The sequence below is a fragment of the Gymnodraco acuticeps genome, unplaced genomic scaffold (assembly GCF_902827175.1).
Source record: "Gymnodraco acuticeps unplaced genomic scaffold, fGymAcu1.1, whole genome shotgun sequence".
Lineage (NCBI taxonomy): Eukaryota > Metazoa > Chordata > Actinopteri > Perciformes > Bathydraconidae > Gymnodraco > Gymnodraco acuticeps.
This window is the reverse complement of record NW_022989882.1, coordinates 137,829-152,353: the sequence shown is the minus strand read 5'-3', so window position 1 is coordinate 152,353 and position 14,525 is coordinate 137,829. Positions and strand designations below refer to the sequence as shown.

General features: G+C 37.5%; 1 protein-coding gene across 24 annotated transcripts in view; it reads left to right on the top strand.

The window, feature by feature from the left end:
* The window catches only part of col13a1 (collagen, type XIII, alpha 1), a 150,321-nt gene extending 138,794 nt beyond the window's left edge, over nt 1-11,527 (top strand). For all 24 annotated transcript variants that reach the window (XM_034198643.1, XM_034198720.1, XM_034198637.1 and 21 more), the window contains 2 exons: nt 9,320-9,358; nt 9,453-11,527. In XM_034198643.1, the coding sequence (XP_034054534.1) occupies nt 9,320-9,358; nt 9,453-9,455 (42 nt within the window). In that variant the 3' untranslated portion in view covers nt 9,456-11,527. The remainder of the gene's footprint in view (nt 1-9,319; nt 9,359-9,452) is intronic.
* Nucleotides 11,528-14,525: the final 2,998 nt, after the last annotated feature.

Here is a 14,525-nt window from a genome sequence, read left to right as displayed (position 1 = left end):
TGTCGTTTATTGCACCTCAAACATTAAAACAAATCCAGAGTTACGTGTTTCTGTACTTCCTCTAAAAGGAAAGGACAGTAACAGAAGATCTCTGTGGCTTCAGGCTTGATCGCCGTTCAAATGACAGCGTTGGTTTCCCCAAAAGTGGGCGGGGCTGTAAAGTGACGTAGATTTTACTCTCATCTATTATTCAAAACCATTCTATTTATTCTAACGTAAATTACATGCCAGTGTTTTATCTTTTTATTTTAAATCGTATAATGGCGGACTTTTTTTCCCGTCTGTGAGGAAAATAAATGGGGCTTAGAGCCTCAAAATACTGAAATCTGTATTTTTGAAAATCTTTTTTTTCTTCTAATTTGTTATTCTTTTCTAAATAACACACTGTTATTTACTCAACAATAACACACAATTATCCTTGCTTTTATTTATTCCTTTAATTCTATAATATTGGGCTTTTTAGCCATAAATAAAGTCACCGGAAACAGACGTAGGCCTATAAGGGACATTTCGAGCGATACACACCACAAACCCACTGAACAGATTACCCAAGATCCTCAGTTTGAAGCTCGTTAATTGGATGTTTTAGCCGCAATGCATGTTGGGATATGATGTTAATGCGATATGATATCCGAAAACATTTTACAAAAACACATCTGCCGTAGTTCATTATTTATAGAGCCCTGATGAGAAGACTTCTAGACAAACAGGAGAACTGCCGCCAAAACTGAATATGTGACGTGGATCATAAATATATCAGCAATTAAACAACATCTTGCATTTCTTTTCACAAAATACGTCTCCTTGCAGTATCAATAGTAATTCGGCTCACTTTTATATTTGATCCAATTGGTAGATAGGTTATATTTACACCATAACGGTGCACAGCTGATAGAAAATAACTTGTAGTTTTTAAAGATATTACTGATTTTCTTTGAATATAAGATGTAAATACTGAGTTGAGAGAATAGTCAGGGGATTTGGGTGATGGGAGACACAGCTATGGAATCACAATTTCAATAGCTTACCATTAAATGACGGATATGCCTTTCTGTCTGTGATGTTTTACAAATCAGATATTAATGTGTAGAAGTAAAACATGAGAAATAGTATAGCAATATCCTGTAAAATTATGTAAAAACATGAATAAAACTATACATCTTCAGATGTTATACATACATAAGTGTCCTACACTAATAATACAAAGTTATTATTAGTATGCTGTGTGTACCTTGTGTGCACCGCCTAGTGGTTAAAGCACGTTATTGAATTATTTTTGTTGAATAATGTTATTTTTGTTGAATAATGTTATTTTTGTTGAATAATGTTATTTTTGTTGAATAATGTTATTTGATGAACAAAATATTAAGATTACATACTTTCATAGGGGGAAAGTAGAAGGTCAATGATAGAAATATAGAATATAAAAAAATCAAGAAGATACTGTAAGTGATCTCTACAATAAAACAGTTTAGTGCCGGATGTACAAAGATATTAATATGAGGATGTGCAAAACAGACAAACTAATTAACCTCTATTTAAACATGAAATAATACTTTAGGTTAAGGTCTTCTTTCAAATAAGAAAAAAGCTTTCGGGGTATCTATCTACAGATAAATATGAAGCCTGACAAAGTACTTAACGTCTAATATATTGCTTTCCTGCCATGTTAACTATGTTGAAGCACTTATTTTAACTGATATTATACATATGAATTATACTCTTATGTATGTAGATAGTATAAGAAATGTGCAGAATATGACAGTTTAATGGTGGAGGTATACACACATATTGATAGATGTCTTGTAATGCACTGTTGAGGAACCTGTGACCCAAGTTTTTCATTCATTGCATAACTACACCGTAGTTGTGTATATGATATGTCAATAAACCTTAGAAAATCTTAAAATCTTGAAAGGGAAGTGCAAAATAGCCATTATATACAGTTTTTAATTAACTATTAGTAGAGAATAACGAGTAATGAATATACTTTATAAGGATCTGCAGATAAATGTTTAGTCTTCTCAAGCACCAACTATCAAATATCTCTCCTGATTGTTGGCACTTGACAATCACCTTCCCTGAAATTTACTCAGGTGTAACTAAAGTCTGCTTTAAGGGTTGTTTATATTTCACATCATTAATCAGAATCTGCAAAGTAACAAAAATAAATGTAGTGGAGTAAAAATACCAGGTTAACCTCTGAATTGTAGTGGAGTAGAATTACAAAGTAACAATGAGCTGTCATGTGGGTATATATTAATGCTGCCCATTATGGATACAAGCGATTTTCACCCATTTAGTAATTACATGTTTTAAATGTGTACACACCAATGTGTTTCCTATCCCCTAAACCTCCAGGGCTGTACACAGTTTAATACTGTCAACTTCTAATTTTGGGAAAAACGAAAACGTCTTTTAAAACTACAATTCCCAGTAGAGACGTGCCATAGAGAACATGTTGCGAAACACAATGGCCAGCATGTGTTTTTTTCCGGATATCATATCGCATTAACAACACCACATCTGGCGTCACAGAGATCTTCTGTTACTGTCCTTTCTTCTTAGAGGAAGTACAGAAACACGTAACTCTGGATTTGTTTTAATGTTTGAGGTGCAATAAACGACACAGCAGCTTTTTGGCATGTTAAAACTATTATTTTCTGCCTCGCTCATGAGAGTAACAGCTGGCGAAATTACAGCCTCGCCTACTGATTTCAATGTGTGCTCCAAAATGATATTTATAAATGACTATTATCATTATTATAAGCAAGACAATAAATGGCAAAGATATGTAGAAATAAACGTATTTAAGATACGTTCATAAGAAACGTAACGTAGGAGAAAATACGTTTCTAGCTAAACGTAATTGAGAATGCAGTTTAGTTCTGTGGGAACGTAATTTTTAGGAGACAGGGATGTAAACTCCTTCCGGTTCCTTCGTCAAAAACGCAATGCAATTTATCCATAGGATTTTGGAAAATAGCTCGCAATAAGGTCTGTGGTTGACACACATTTAAGAGACGGATCACGTTTTGTTTAGCCGGATAATATCCACATTTTATAATTTTCGAAGCATAAATCTAGTCGCAAGAAGCAAAATGCTAACGTAATGCTATAAAGGAACTACAGCAGGGTCGCTGCTTCAACGTCACGCCAACTTAAGATCCATATTCAAACATACAGATTGTAAATGATACAAGTTGAAGTGTTTGTTTGAACAGTTTGCAGGAGGCAGGTACTTGCTTTCAAGCAGAACAGGGCAAACAAATTTTGCGGGAGTATTTTACGTGTTCGGTGTAATGACGTACAACGACCTGGACAACTTCTGTAGTCCTATTCAGCCACTTGTTAACAACCATCGTTTTTCAGACACGTAAACTCTTCAAAAATCACCAGCGGGGTCACTGCTGATGTATTTAATGTCGTAGAACAAAACGTGATCTGTCTCTTCAATTTGTCTCAACCACAGACCTTATTTGGAGCTATTTTCCAAAATCCTATGGAGAAATTGCATTGCTTTTTCTCGAAGGAACCGGACGTGGTAAAAATGCTAACTTACTTCCGGGTTTTAGGACGCGTCACTGCAGTTCTCTATGGGCAGAAGCGTTGGAAGATTTTTTTAACGTTACAGCGGAACATCAGTGATTATTTGCACCCAGAAAATGACACCAGTAATGACAAACAGATGGGGTCTGGGTGCGTGTTGGCGGGGCTCACTGCTGTGTGGAGCAAACAGTGTGAGCTCTATTACTGGTGTTGTTTCCTGGTTGCTGCGTGGGGTCTGCGAGACGGCGAGACATCGCGAAACTCGGCCTGAACTCAGCCTGAGCACCATGGACGCGGGAAGGGGGGGTGCTGAGGGGGCTGCAGTACCCTTTGCAGGTCTCCCTTGAAAAAGAGATCTATGATCTCAATGGGACCAATCTGGATAAATAAAAGTTACAAACAAACAAACAGCACCCCCATCTGTGAGGCTCCACTAGCACCCGTACCCCCAAACGCGGTGCATCTACAGTGTAAGCACGCCACAGTTTCACCGCTGCGAGGCTCCACTAGCACCCCCCCCCAGCACGTCACAGTTTCGCCGCTGAGAGAGAGTGTGTGTGTGTGTGTGTGTGTGTGTGTGTGTGTGTGTGTGTGTGTGTGTGTGTGTGTGTGTGTGTGTGTGTGTGTGTGTGTGTGTGTGTGTGTGTGTGTGTGTGTGTGTGTGTGTGTGTGTTGTGTGTGTGTGTGTGTGGGGAGCTCCACGGATTGGTGCATTTGGACCAATTCAATTCAATTCAATTCAAAACCTTTGGATTTATTTATCCAGGTAAAATCCCATTGAGATCAATGATCTCTTTTTCAAGGGAGACCTGCAGCAGTAGGTTCCACAAGAAGACATAAACAACAGAACAACAAAAGGACATCATACAGCAAAATGTACAGGGATTACAATTGACATATTTAACCACATGTACAGGTACCAACAGCATCTGATTTTGTAGCATCCAACCGAGCTTTAAAAACATGTAGTGGTACTAGCTTGGTAATTTTCCATTCTTTTTGCAGACTGTTCCATGTTAGTGGAGCTGCACATCTAAAAGCTTTCTTCCCTAAGACAGTCCTAGCACTTGGCACATTTAATAAAACCACAGCATGCGATCTCAGGCAATAAGTACTTTCAATTCGCAGAGAGATCAGGGAGCAGATATAAGATGGTAGTTTATCCAACATGGCTTTGTAAATGAAAAAGTACCAGTGACTGAGCCTCCGTACAGTAAGTGATGGCATAACCGCCTTGGTATACAGGGTACAGTGATGCGTAAGTGCTTTACAATTTGTCAAAAATCTCAGTGCACTGTGATACGCAGCATCTAACTTGCTCAGGTAATTAGCAGGTGCATTCATATATAACAAATCACCATAATCCAGCACAGGTAAAAAGGTCACAGTGACTAGCCTTTTCCTGGCCTCAAGCGAGAAACAGGACTTATTTCTGTAAAAGAAACCTAGCCTAACCCTCAGCTTTTTAAGCAGGTTATTGACATGAAGTTTAAAAGTGAGACAGTCATCAAGCCAGATACCCAAGTATTTGTAACAGGTAACCACTTTAAGTTGTATTTCTTGCGTAGTTACAATATCCAAAGTAGTCTCTGGTGTATTTTTAGCTTTAGCTTTAGAAAAGTGCATTACCTTGGTTTTATCCACATTTAAAAGAAGCTTTAGTTCAGAGAGCTGAGTCTGAATAATGTTAAAAACAGCCTGTAATTTAACAACAGCCTTGTTAATCGAGGGACCTGCACAGTACATAACGGTATCGTCCGCATAAAAATGTAAGGTTGCTCCTTTGACATTTTCACCTAAACTATTAATATAGATAGAGAATAAAAGTGGACCTAAAACAGAACCTTGTGGTACACCATTAGTGATGTTTAACCACTCAGAAGACAGCCCATCAAACGGAACACATTGGGACCTTTCAGAGAGGTAGTTCACAAACCACCCACTGCATGGCTGGACATGCCTATACTGACCAGCCTTTGCTTCAAAATGCGATGATCGACAGTATCAAAAGCTTTGGATAGGTCAACAAATAGAGCTGCACAACTCTGCTTATTATCTAAAATACTCGTGATATCATTTACCACTTTCATTGTGGCAGTGATGGTGCTATGTTGCTTTCTGAAGCCTGACTGATGTTTAGACAGGATGTCATTGTTACATAAAAACACCTTTACCTGTTCACTCACTAGGCGTTCAAGAACCTTGGCCAGAACTGACAACTTAGAGATGGGTCTATAATTGTTTAATAAGGTGGCCTCCCCTCCTTTTAGTAGTGGCAGGACATAAGCTGACTTCCATACTTTTGGGATTTTGTTCGTGCTGAGGGAGAGGTTAAAAAGAGTAGTAAGAGGTGGAGCAATAAAATCTGCAGCTATCTTTAAAAAGAAAGGTTCTACGTTGTCCGGACCAGCCGGCTTTTTAGGATCTAGCTTAGTTAAGACTTCACAAACAACATCAACAGTAAAAGGAGTAAAACTGAAGGGGTTTTCCAGACCACATTGTTCTGAGTCACCGACTGTGGTGTTCACAGAAGCAGAATTAGAAACAGAATGAAACAGAGAGCCACAGGACACAAAATGCTCATTAAAACAATTTAGTATGGTGGCCCTATCCGATATAGTACCAGATACTGTGGTAAGGCACGGAGGTAGCTCATTACGGATACCAATGGGTCCATTTGTGTATGGTCACGTCACTGTACCCAGCAAGAAAAAGAGAATTCTCCAACGAGGCGTTCTGGGGCAGCACAGACAGGTATTTTCTGTGTTAGAGTTTTACTCGCTACAGGGTGTACTTTGAGGGTTTGTGACTCTGCATACATGAATAAAAAGCTTCATAACGGGGATGGGTAATAACCAGAAAAGCATGACATGGGACCTTTAACTCCAATAGCAGATATATGATTGTTTATAATGCTACCAATAACACAACAATATAATCTAATTTCTAAATCCTTAAGATTGTTGTTTAAGTATCCTGGACCCTCTCACCCTAATACTTTGTTTCCCACTCCATCTCTTGCATGGAGCACCAGTTTTTCCTTCTTCAAGGGATCAGAGTACCACAGGTGGTGAACAGCAGTATGAGACCGTTGTATTTGGTCAAAGCAAACCAGAGTCCTTTTATTAGCATGAAAGCATCATTGTTGCATGTTTTTTATTCCTTTTTTAATATGCTAACAAAGCCATCCTGCAGATTTAGTTTCTCACTACTCAGAGTAAATAGCCTTTTGTTGTGGCTTTTGTTTCCAATCGTCTTCAGTGACGTTTTTATATGTACAAAAGTGGTGGGGCACAACAAACTCAGATGTCTATATATAAGCTTCTGCAGTGAGGTTCATGGCTGGTGAGGCACTGGCACTGATTCTTCAGGTTTACAAATATTATATTTTGACCTAAATCAAAATATAATATTATTTTCAAAAGCTTTTTTAGTCTGAAGCTTCAATTAATTTTAAACAGACAGTTCAACAGAAGGATACCCAAAAAAAATGTAATTTTATCATTTAAATATTGAATTGTTCTCACTTAGTAAGATCCCATTTTCAATAAAATGGTGGTCTTACCTTGACTTGAAGATGAAGTCCATTTGCCTATCCTTCTGGACAAAAATCTCTATTACTTTTTTGTAAAAGTCTTCCTTATGTTCTTGTAGTTTCAAAAGTCTATAATAAATCTAATCGATAGATTTATGATTAGAAAATGATAAAAGTAGGGTAGACATGTGGATATTATCCGGCTGAACAAAAGGTGCATTTATCTAACAGGTACGTTTCCCACACTTAAACACTCCCCCTTACCTGCTTATTAATCCAACATGCATCTTGTTATGCAGTAGTTATTCCCAGTAGGTCTCCAAAACAAATAAACAAAACGAGGATTGGCTTTGCAAGGCTAATGGATTCTAAGTGGTTACATTTGGTGTTAGAAGATAACTGATCAGGGTTCAGAAATCTGTTGAAGGACACTCTTTATTTCTCATTGTACACAGGTAAGGTTATGTTTAACACATATTCATGTCTTTGTAAATGGTAGTGTGAATCCGCTGCATCATTACTGAAATGCATGAAATCATCTTTCATAGTGTTGGTAGACTGTTGCATAGAACCGGCAGCCTGGTGTTTACACTAGAGTGTGTTTTTGGGTCATTTGTTGTCACCCTCTACCTTAAGTGGTGAGGATAAACATGGTTAAGTGATTTCTCAAGGATTAAAACATTCAAATATATTTTTAATTATAGAGACGACCCATGGTTGTATTTATTCTCATAATCATGAATTATTTTTTGAATGTATTAAAGAGTTGTGAAGTTCTGAATTTTTAACCAACACAAAGGTTTCTTTCAATGAAATCCTTCATGTTCCTTAAGAGAAACACACTTCTCTCAATATAACCCTTCATCTGTGAAATGAAGTCTTTATTCTGTCAGTTTAATGTGGCAATACCTGAACCGTAAAATCAATATATCCACTGGTTGTCATTGCAATTTAGAATCAAACACGGCACCATAGTCTCCAAATGTATCTTAAATGTACCCAAAATATTAAAGTCCGCTGATTTTAAATTATAAATATGTTATCCAGGTTAACCAAATTGTTACTTTTAGATAGATAGATAGATAGATAGATAGATAGATAGATAGACGATAGATAGATAGATAGATAGATAGATAGATAGATAGATAGATAGATAGATAGATAGATGATAGATGATAGATGATAGAAATGGATGGATAGATAGATAGATAGATAGATAGATGGATAGATAGATAGATAGATGGATAGATGGATAGATGGATAGATAGATAGATAGATAGATAGATAGATAGATAGATAGATAGATAGATAGATAGATAGATAGATAGATAGATAGATAGATGGATGGATAGATAGATGGATAGATGGATGATAGATAGATAGATAGATAGATAGATAGATAGATAGATAGATAGATGGATAGATAGATAGATAGATAGATAGATGGATAGATAGATGGATAGATGGATAGATAGATAGATAGATAGATAGATAGATAGATAGATAGATAGATAGATAGATAGATAGATAGATAGATAGATAGATAGATAGATAGATAGAGATAGATATTAGATAGATAGATAGATAGATAGATAGATATAATGAAAAAAACAACTCTTACGATAAATACTTTTGACCACAATTATTCTCTCTACAAAATGTATTAAAATCAGCCCACAGAGAGTACACATATTGTCATTTTCTGGTTAATACTGCCGTTTTAGTCCTGAAAAAAACACTCTTCAAATGGTTTAAATGAACTATTATCCACATGGGCTATGCCATTAATGCTAATTAACACACCTTATGCTAATTGTTAAAATTGCCCAACATATGCAGGTTAGCATCCGGCAGTTTCTATGTGCTGGAGACCCTACTATACATTTCTAACATTAACCTTAGGGTACTTAACATTTCCGGGTTCATAGGACTCTGTGAGATGGCAACTAGACTAAAAGAGATTTTGGAAGCAAAAAAAGCAGAAAGAGCCACTAGAACATGGGAAATATATTTCACTTTGGAAATTCGGACCATGGCACATACGATGCATATGCAGAACAGGACTCTCCTACAGAACCTGGACGACCCAAATAATACATTTTAGCACTTTGCTACTTTATAAAGGGAATACTGATTTCTGTTTTGCATCATTGTAAGCATTGTTGCTTCAGGCATGCAGAGCCTTGACTGTTCCGCAGTGCTTGTTGTTAACTTCATCCGTCTGTCTTTGTTCAGGGAGACGATGGCTTACCTGTACCAGGATGTTGGAATAAAGTAAGTTTCAGTTTGAGTCTCCCACTGTCTGCTGACTTCACCATGAACTGAGTTTGAACTAACATTTCATTTGCATTTTGCTTTTTCCTTGCAGTGACGATAACTTTGGAATGGCTTGTGTGATTGTACATAGGATATTTATTTTTTTACTTTTCCCTATTCTGTTATACAAGGGAAAAAAAAATGGAATCCTAAAAATATATGGCAACATGTTTGTATAGATTGTTTATTTGAATACGTATGACTGTTTATGTATTGGATTTGTATATCTATGTGTTATTTTAATACCGGATTGGACAAGGAAGGATAAGAATGTGTCAACAGATGCATGATATTTGTGCATAATGTGAAGTGGATAATGCTTATTAACTTATTGTATTGTGTTGTTTTGTTGTAACAGACCATGCTGCACTGAGTTGTGGGGCTGGAAATATGTAGTTTTAGTGTTCTGAAAGTCTTAGCTGAGCTCTCCTCCGTGTGATGAAGTGTAGGAGACAAACAGTTTCAGTTGGAACATATGTTCACACAGTGGCAGAGAGATAAAGATATCAAAAGCATCAGGGTAACAGGGTAACAGTTTCATAACCAAGGATTCTAAAGTGATCCAAATCCTCACAGCTGCATATGTAGAAACTGATCATGTATAGTTGTACATTACAACAGATTTTATTTAACACTGAGGATGTAAACCTGCCTTCATTGGAAACAAATGCTAACCATGTAGCATAGTACTATTTGTATAATATTACACATGTTGCCTATAATCAACTATAAATCATAGTGTTACCTATGGGATTGGTGTTATGGGGGACCCCTCAGTGACAAAAGGCAACATACTCAGTGTATCCCTGAGTCAGGCTGCAGTGAGGCCTGCTGTATACACAATCACTCATCACTTATTGCATTACATGCGACACACAATTACATTTCACGCTCAACATATTTTGACATTATGGGGAGGTTTATTTTTTATTACACTAACACATCATTTCCCAGAGATCATTCTGAATAATTGTAGTAGCGTACGGATTCCTGGTCTAAAACAATGAACGATTCAACATTTTTCCTGGAGTTAATTCCAAAAATGATCTGAGACATCTGCATCGGATACAAATGATCTGAGACATCTGCATCGGATACAAATGATCTGAGACATCTGCATCGGATACAAATGATCTGATTTGAAATATTGCAGACGATCAGTTTGCGTTTAACATGTTTAAAGCCAGTGCTTGTGTCCCGGAGGAGAGTGTCAACAAAGATCTTTGAATAATCTGAAGCTTTAAAGTTCAGGCTTAAGCATCCTGAGCAGTGAAAGGAAAGCAGAAGCTCCATGTAAGCTTCATGTTCTCCTTCTGATTTCACTTCATTGTAAATAGCTCTGCCAAATGTTAAGGACAGCCACTTCCTGCTTTATGATTGTCATGCTCTGTGTTTAGCTGCAGTGTCTGTAGTGTGTGTTTGCGTGTCTTCTAATCTGAGGCTCAGTACACACTGAAAAAAGTGAAACATTGACTTTAACTAAATGTATTATGTCAACAGATTTCACATAACTGTATTAGGTTAGGTCCTTTGGTTCTGTATTTAAACGTAATATTTCAACTAACCTAATACAGTTAAGTAAACTCTCCTTACATAATACATTTCAGTCAATTCAACGTTTGGGTTTCTTCAGCGTACAGCCGTATTGTTGGAGGGAAATGTTGCTGCTCACCAAAGGCATGCTGCTGCGATCATCACATGTATTTGATCCCTTTATGAAGAAAGCTGTAACCTTCCTGACATGGAAATGTGTTTATTTAAATCAACTGTAGGACATGTATTCAGCAGTGTGTGTTCTTCAGTAGCTGTGTTCATTAAGCTAACCTCATTAACTCCACGAGTCACTCAGTGTTGAAGAACTGGAGGAGAGGACCTGGTCCGGTGTGTGCTGCTCCCTCACAGCTCCGTGTGTGTCTGCCTGGTTTGATGTTGCCATGGGAGATTGTTGTTGGCAAAACAATATTCACAGTGTCATGTTGCTGCACCATACCTCACATTAACCAGGTCCCTAGCTGGCCTTCATTTACCTGTCATACTGATCGTACATACTCCAGATATGTTCTGAAATGTTCAAAGTATTGATTCTGTTCAGCGTGACCGTCATAATTAAATATACATTTCTGAGGATTTTGGCTTTGTTTCTAAAACATTTCTCACACCAAATAATGTATGGAGGCAGGACAGTGCATCTTAGTTAAACCAACTGCTGAGCTGGTTTAACTCCCGTTTGATGTCAAACAAGTTTACAGACACACTCTCTAAAAGAGATTTCATTTGTGTACCTTTTATTACATATTTGACTGCTGGTAGGGAAATGCAGTCATCTTGTTTCATATCTGTACGTTAACTCTTATTCACATTAACATATTTAATATTGTAGAGTCAGACTGCTGAAGGTCATGGTACACTTGAGTAGACAGATTCAGTTACTCAGAGGTGCATTTAGCCTAAAGCTGGTCAAATGTAACCCTTAGTAGCAGATCTTCAGAAACTGTAATGTGAAGGGAGGCCTTCTGCCTTTACAGAGAGTATTCTGACTGCATGCAGTCTAAAGATGGCTGCTCACATAGTCCTGACCCTGTCCATACATTATCACAAAGGATGTGTCTGTCCCTACAGCATGTGTTGTGTGCTGTGGTTTTGTTTCAGCTTTTTAATGATGATAACATTAACATGTTTGAATGAAGAGGTAAGATACACTTTTAGAAAAGGCTGTCTAGATGTCCAGTGCAAAGCAGAGGGGTTTTTCTGATAACAATGATCACATGGACAAAGTTCCTCCAGCAGAGGTGAAACCCACAGAGGAGGGAGGAACTGCTCAGTCCGAGTGTGAAAAAACACTCACTACTGATCTATTTCAAGAATAGATGGCTCACTGATCTATTGGCTACGACTAAAAGCAGACTGCTGTTCCTCAAACCTGCCAACATCTTTTCTCAGTTGTCCTTTCAAGTTCTTTTTTAGACCTCTGTGCCATTTGTAACCTTTTCACAGTCATTCAGGGGGTTTTCCACTTAGGCAGCACGATGTCAACTCCTGTCTGTCTTAGAACTATCTATTTAAAACAGGACCCTGACCAAAACGGTTAAAGATGAACGTTGATGTGAATATAATCCCAATGTATTTATTGTGGGAAACACTAGAGACCTGCTGCTCATCAGAGTTGGAAGGCTTACTTTAATAATGTATTCTGGGACAATGTCTGCAGTAGATGATGTAAAACTATTGAATCAGTATTCAATCTAAGTAACACAATATAAAGTATAACCTGATAAAAATACATATCAATAAGAGGTTTTAATGAGTCCTCTAGACTAGGAAACCAGAATAGTTTAGTTTACAAATGCAGTTTTAGTTTAATACATTGATTAAACACATCATGTTTGTTTAACAAATCAGGTGTCGACCGACTGCATTCAAAAAAGAAAGTTGAAATAATTAAGAATGAGAGAGAAATAAAAACCAAAGATACAATCCAGGCAGTGAGTCTACAATGTATCCAGTTAGTTATCCCTCTTGTAAAAAGATGTATCAGTAATCTAATGACGCATTTTCTTTATGACAGTTACCTGTATACTGATTACGTACTCCTGTTACATGTAATCCATTACTCCCCAGCCAGCTGCTATTAACCTTTGATCCTGGAAGTAAAAGGAAGAGCTTCCTTATTATTTGTAAGGTTCAACAATCACACTTTTTCATCTTGCTTTAGGGACATGAAACCAATCGTCAGCACAAGGTTCAGTTAATTCGATCATCTTGTGTGATGTCCCTATAATGTTGTTAAAACGGTTTGCAGACAAAAGATGATAAATGATTGTCACATGAATGTAGTCACAAACATATTCACTGTGGAGTTCTGTTGTATCCTGACGTATCAACCAAACCACCCAGGCAGGATTCAAAGAAATAAAAAGTGAAAATAACTTGATCATAATGTTTCACATCAGGAACAAGGACAACTAGTGTTGTAGCACAGTGAGAAAGCAGTTGACTCCCTTATTAACGAGGATGTGTGCTCACAGAGAGACCTGACAGTCACTAGTTTAGTTTAGTTTATTTGTTTATAGTGTCGTGATCAAGTCACCTCAGATATTTAAACACTTTCATATCAGACAATAGAGAGGAGATGGTTCTGGGGTTTGCCATTAGGTCACGTGAGGTAAAAGGACAAAAGGGATAAAACTATGAAGACTTTTAAATGTCAACAAGAAAATGATACTCAAATAAACTCTGGAAATGCACTGGGCATTAAAGGCTAACAATAAGTAACATGTAATGGATGACTCATTCTAATATCCCTGAAGATGTTGCCTGTGCTTCTGAAGTGAATAAACCGTGTTCACACATGTGTTTAAAGGGTCAACATCCTTTCCAACTGGCTAAGAAGTAGTCCTTCCAGACACTGTCTCCATGACGCCACAGAAAGAGAACTTGAAGACTTTTGGAGATATCGTTGAGTTTTTACCCAAACCTGGAGTTGGCATTACAGCGTGTTTTCCAGGGGTCCGGACACAGGGACGGTCCCACAGAAGCTCCGGGGCAGGGGTGAGCTCACTTCAATAGACTGGGAGGAGAGGCCGTCTTTATTTACTGATGAAGGCTCTGTAGACAGCGTCTCAGCCACAGGGAGGACACTGTCCCTACTCATGTGTTTCTTACTGCATACACTTTGATCTATTTAACTCCTAGTGAAGCGAGCGTGACACTTTAGCAAACGCTGTTTGATGTGACGTCAATACTGTAACTGTGATAAAGGAATTCAGAGCAGCTCACAGAGCAGGTGGATGTCTTTCCAAGAAAAACAAAGGGAGACCCTCATGAATGATTCCTTCTTCATATTATCTGACTCACTGCCTTTTCAAAAACCCCCTTTTCATGCAAGCTATGACATTGTGTGCGAATGATGTGGCTGTATATGAAGTACTTTGAAACCAGCATCACACATCATGCTTGGCACATAGATGATGATCCTTTCTTTTTTGTATCTATTGAGGTGTTTCCATGATTTAATGCTGTAAAAGTATTGTACACCATAAGACGAAGGATTGTATGTATAAAGGTACTCTTTGTAAATAGATTGCATTGATGAAACACATTTATGATTTTCCGTACAAAATGAGCA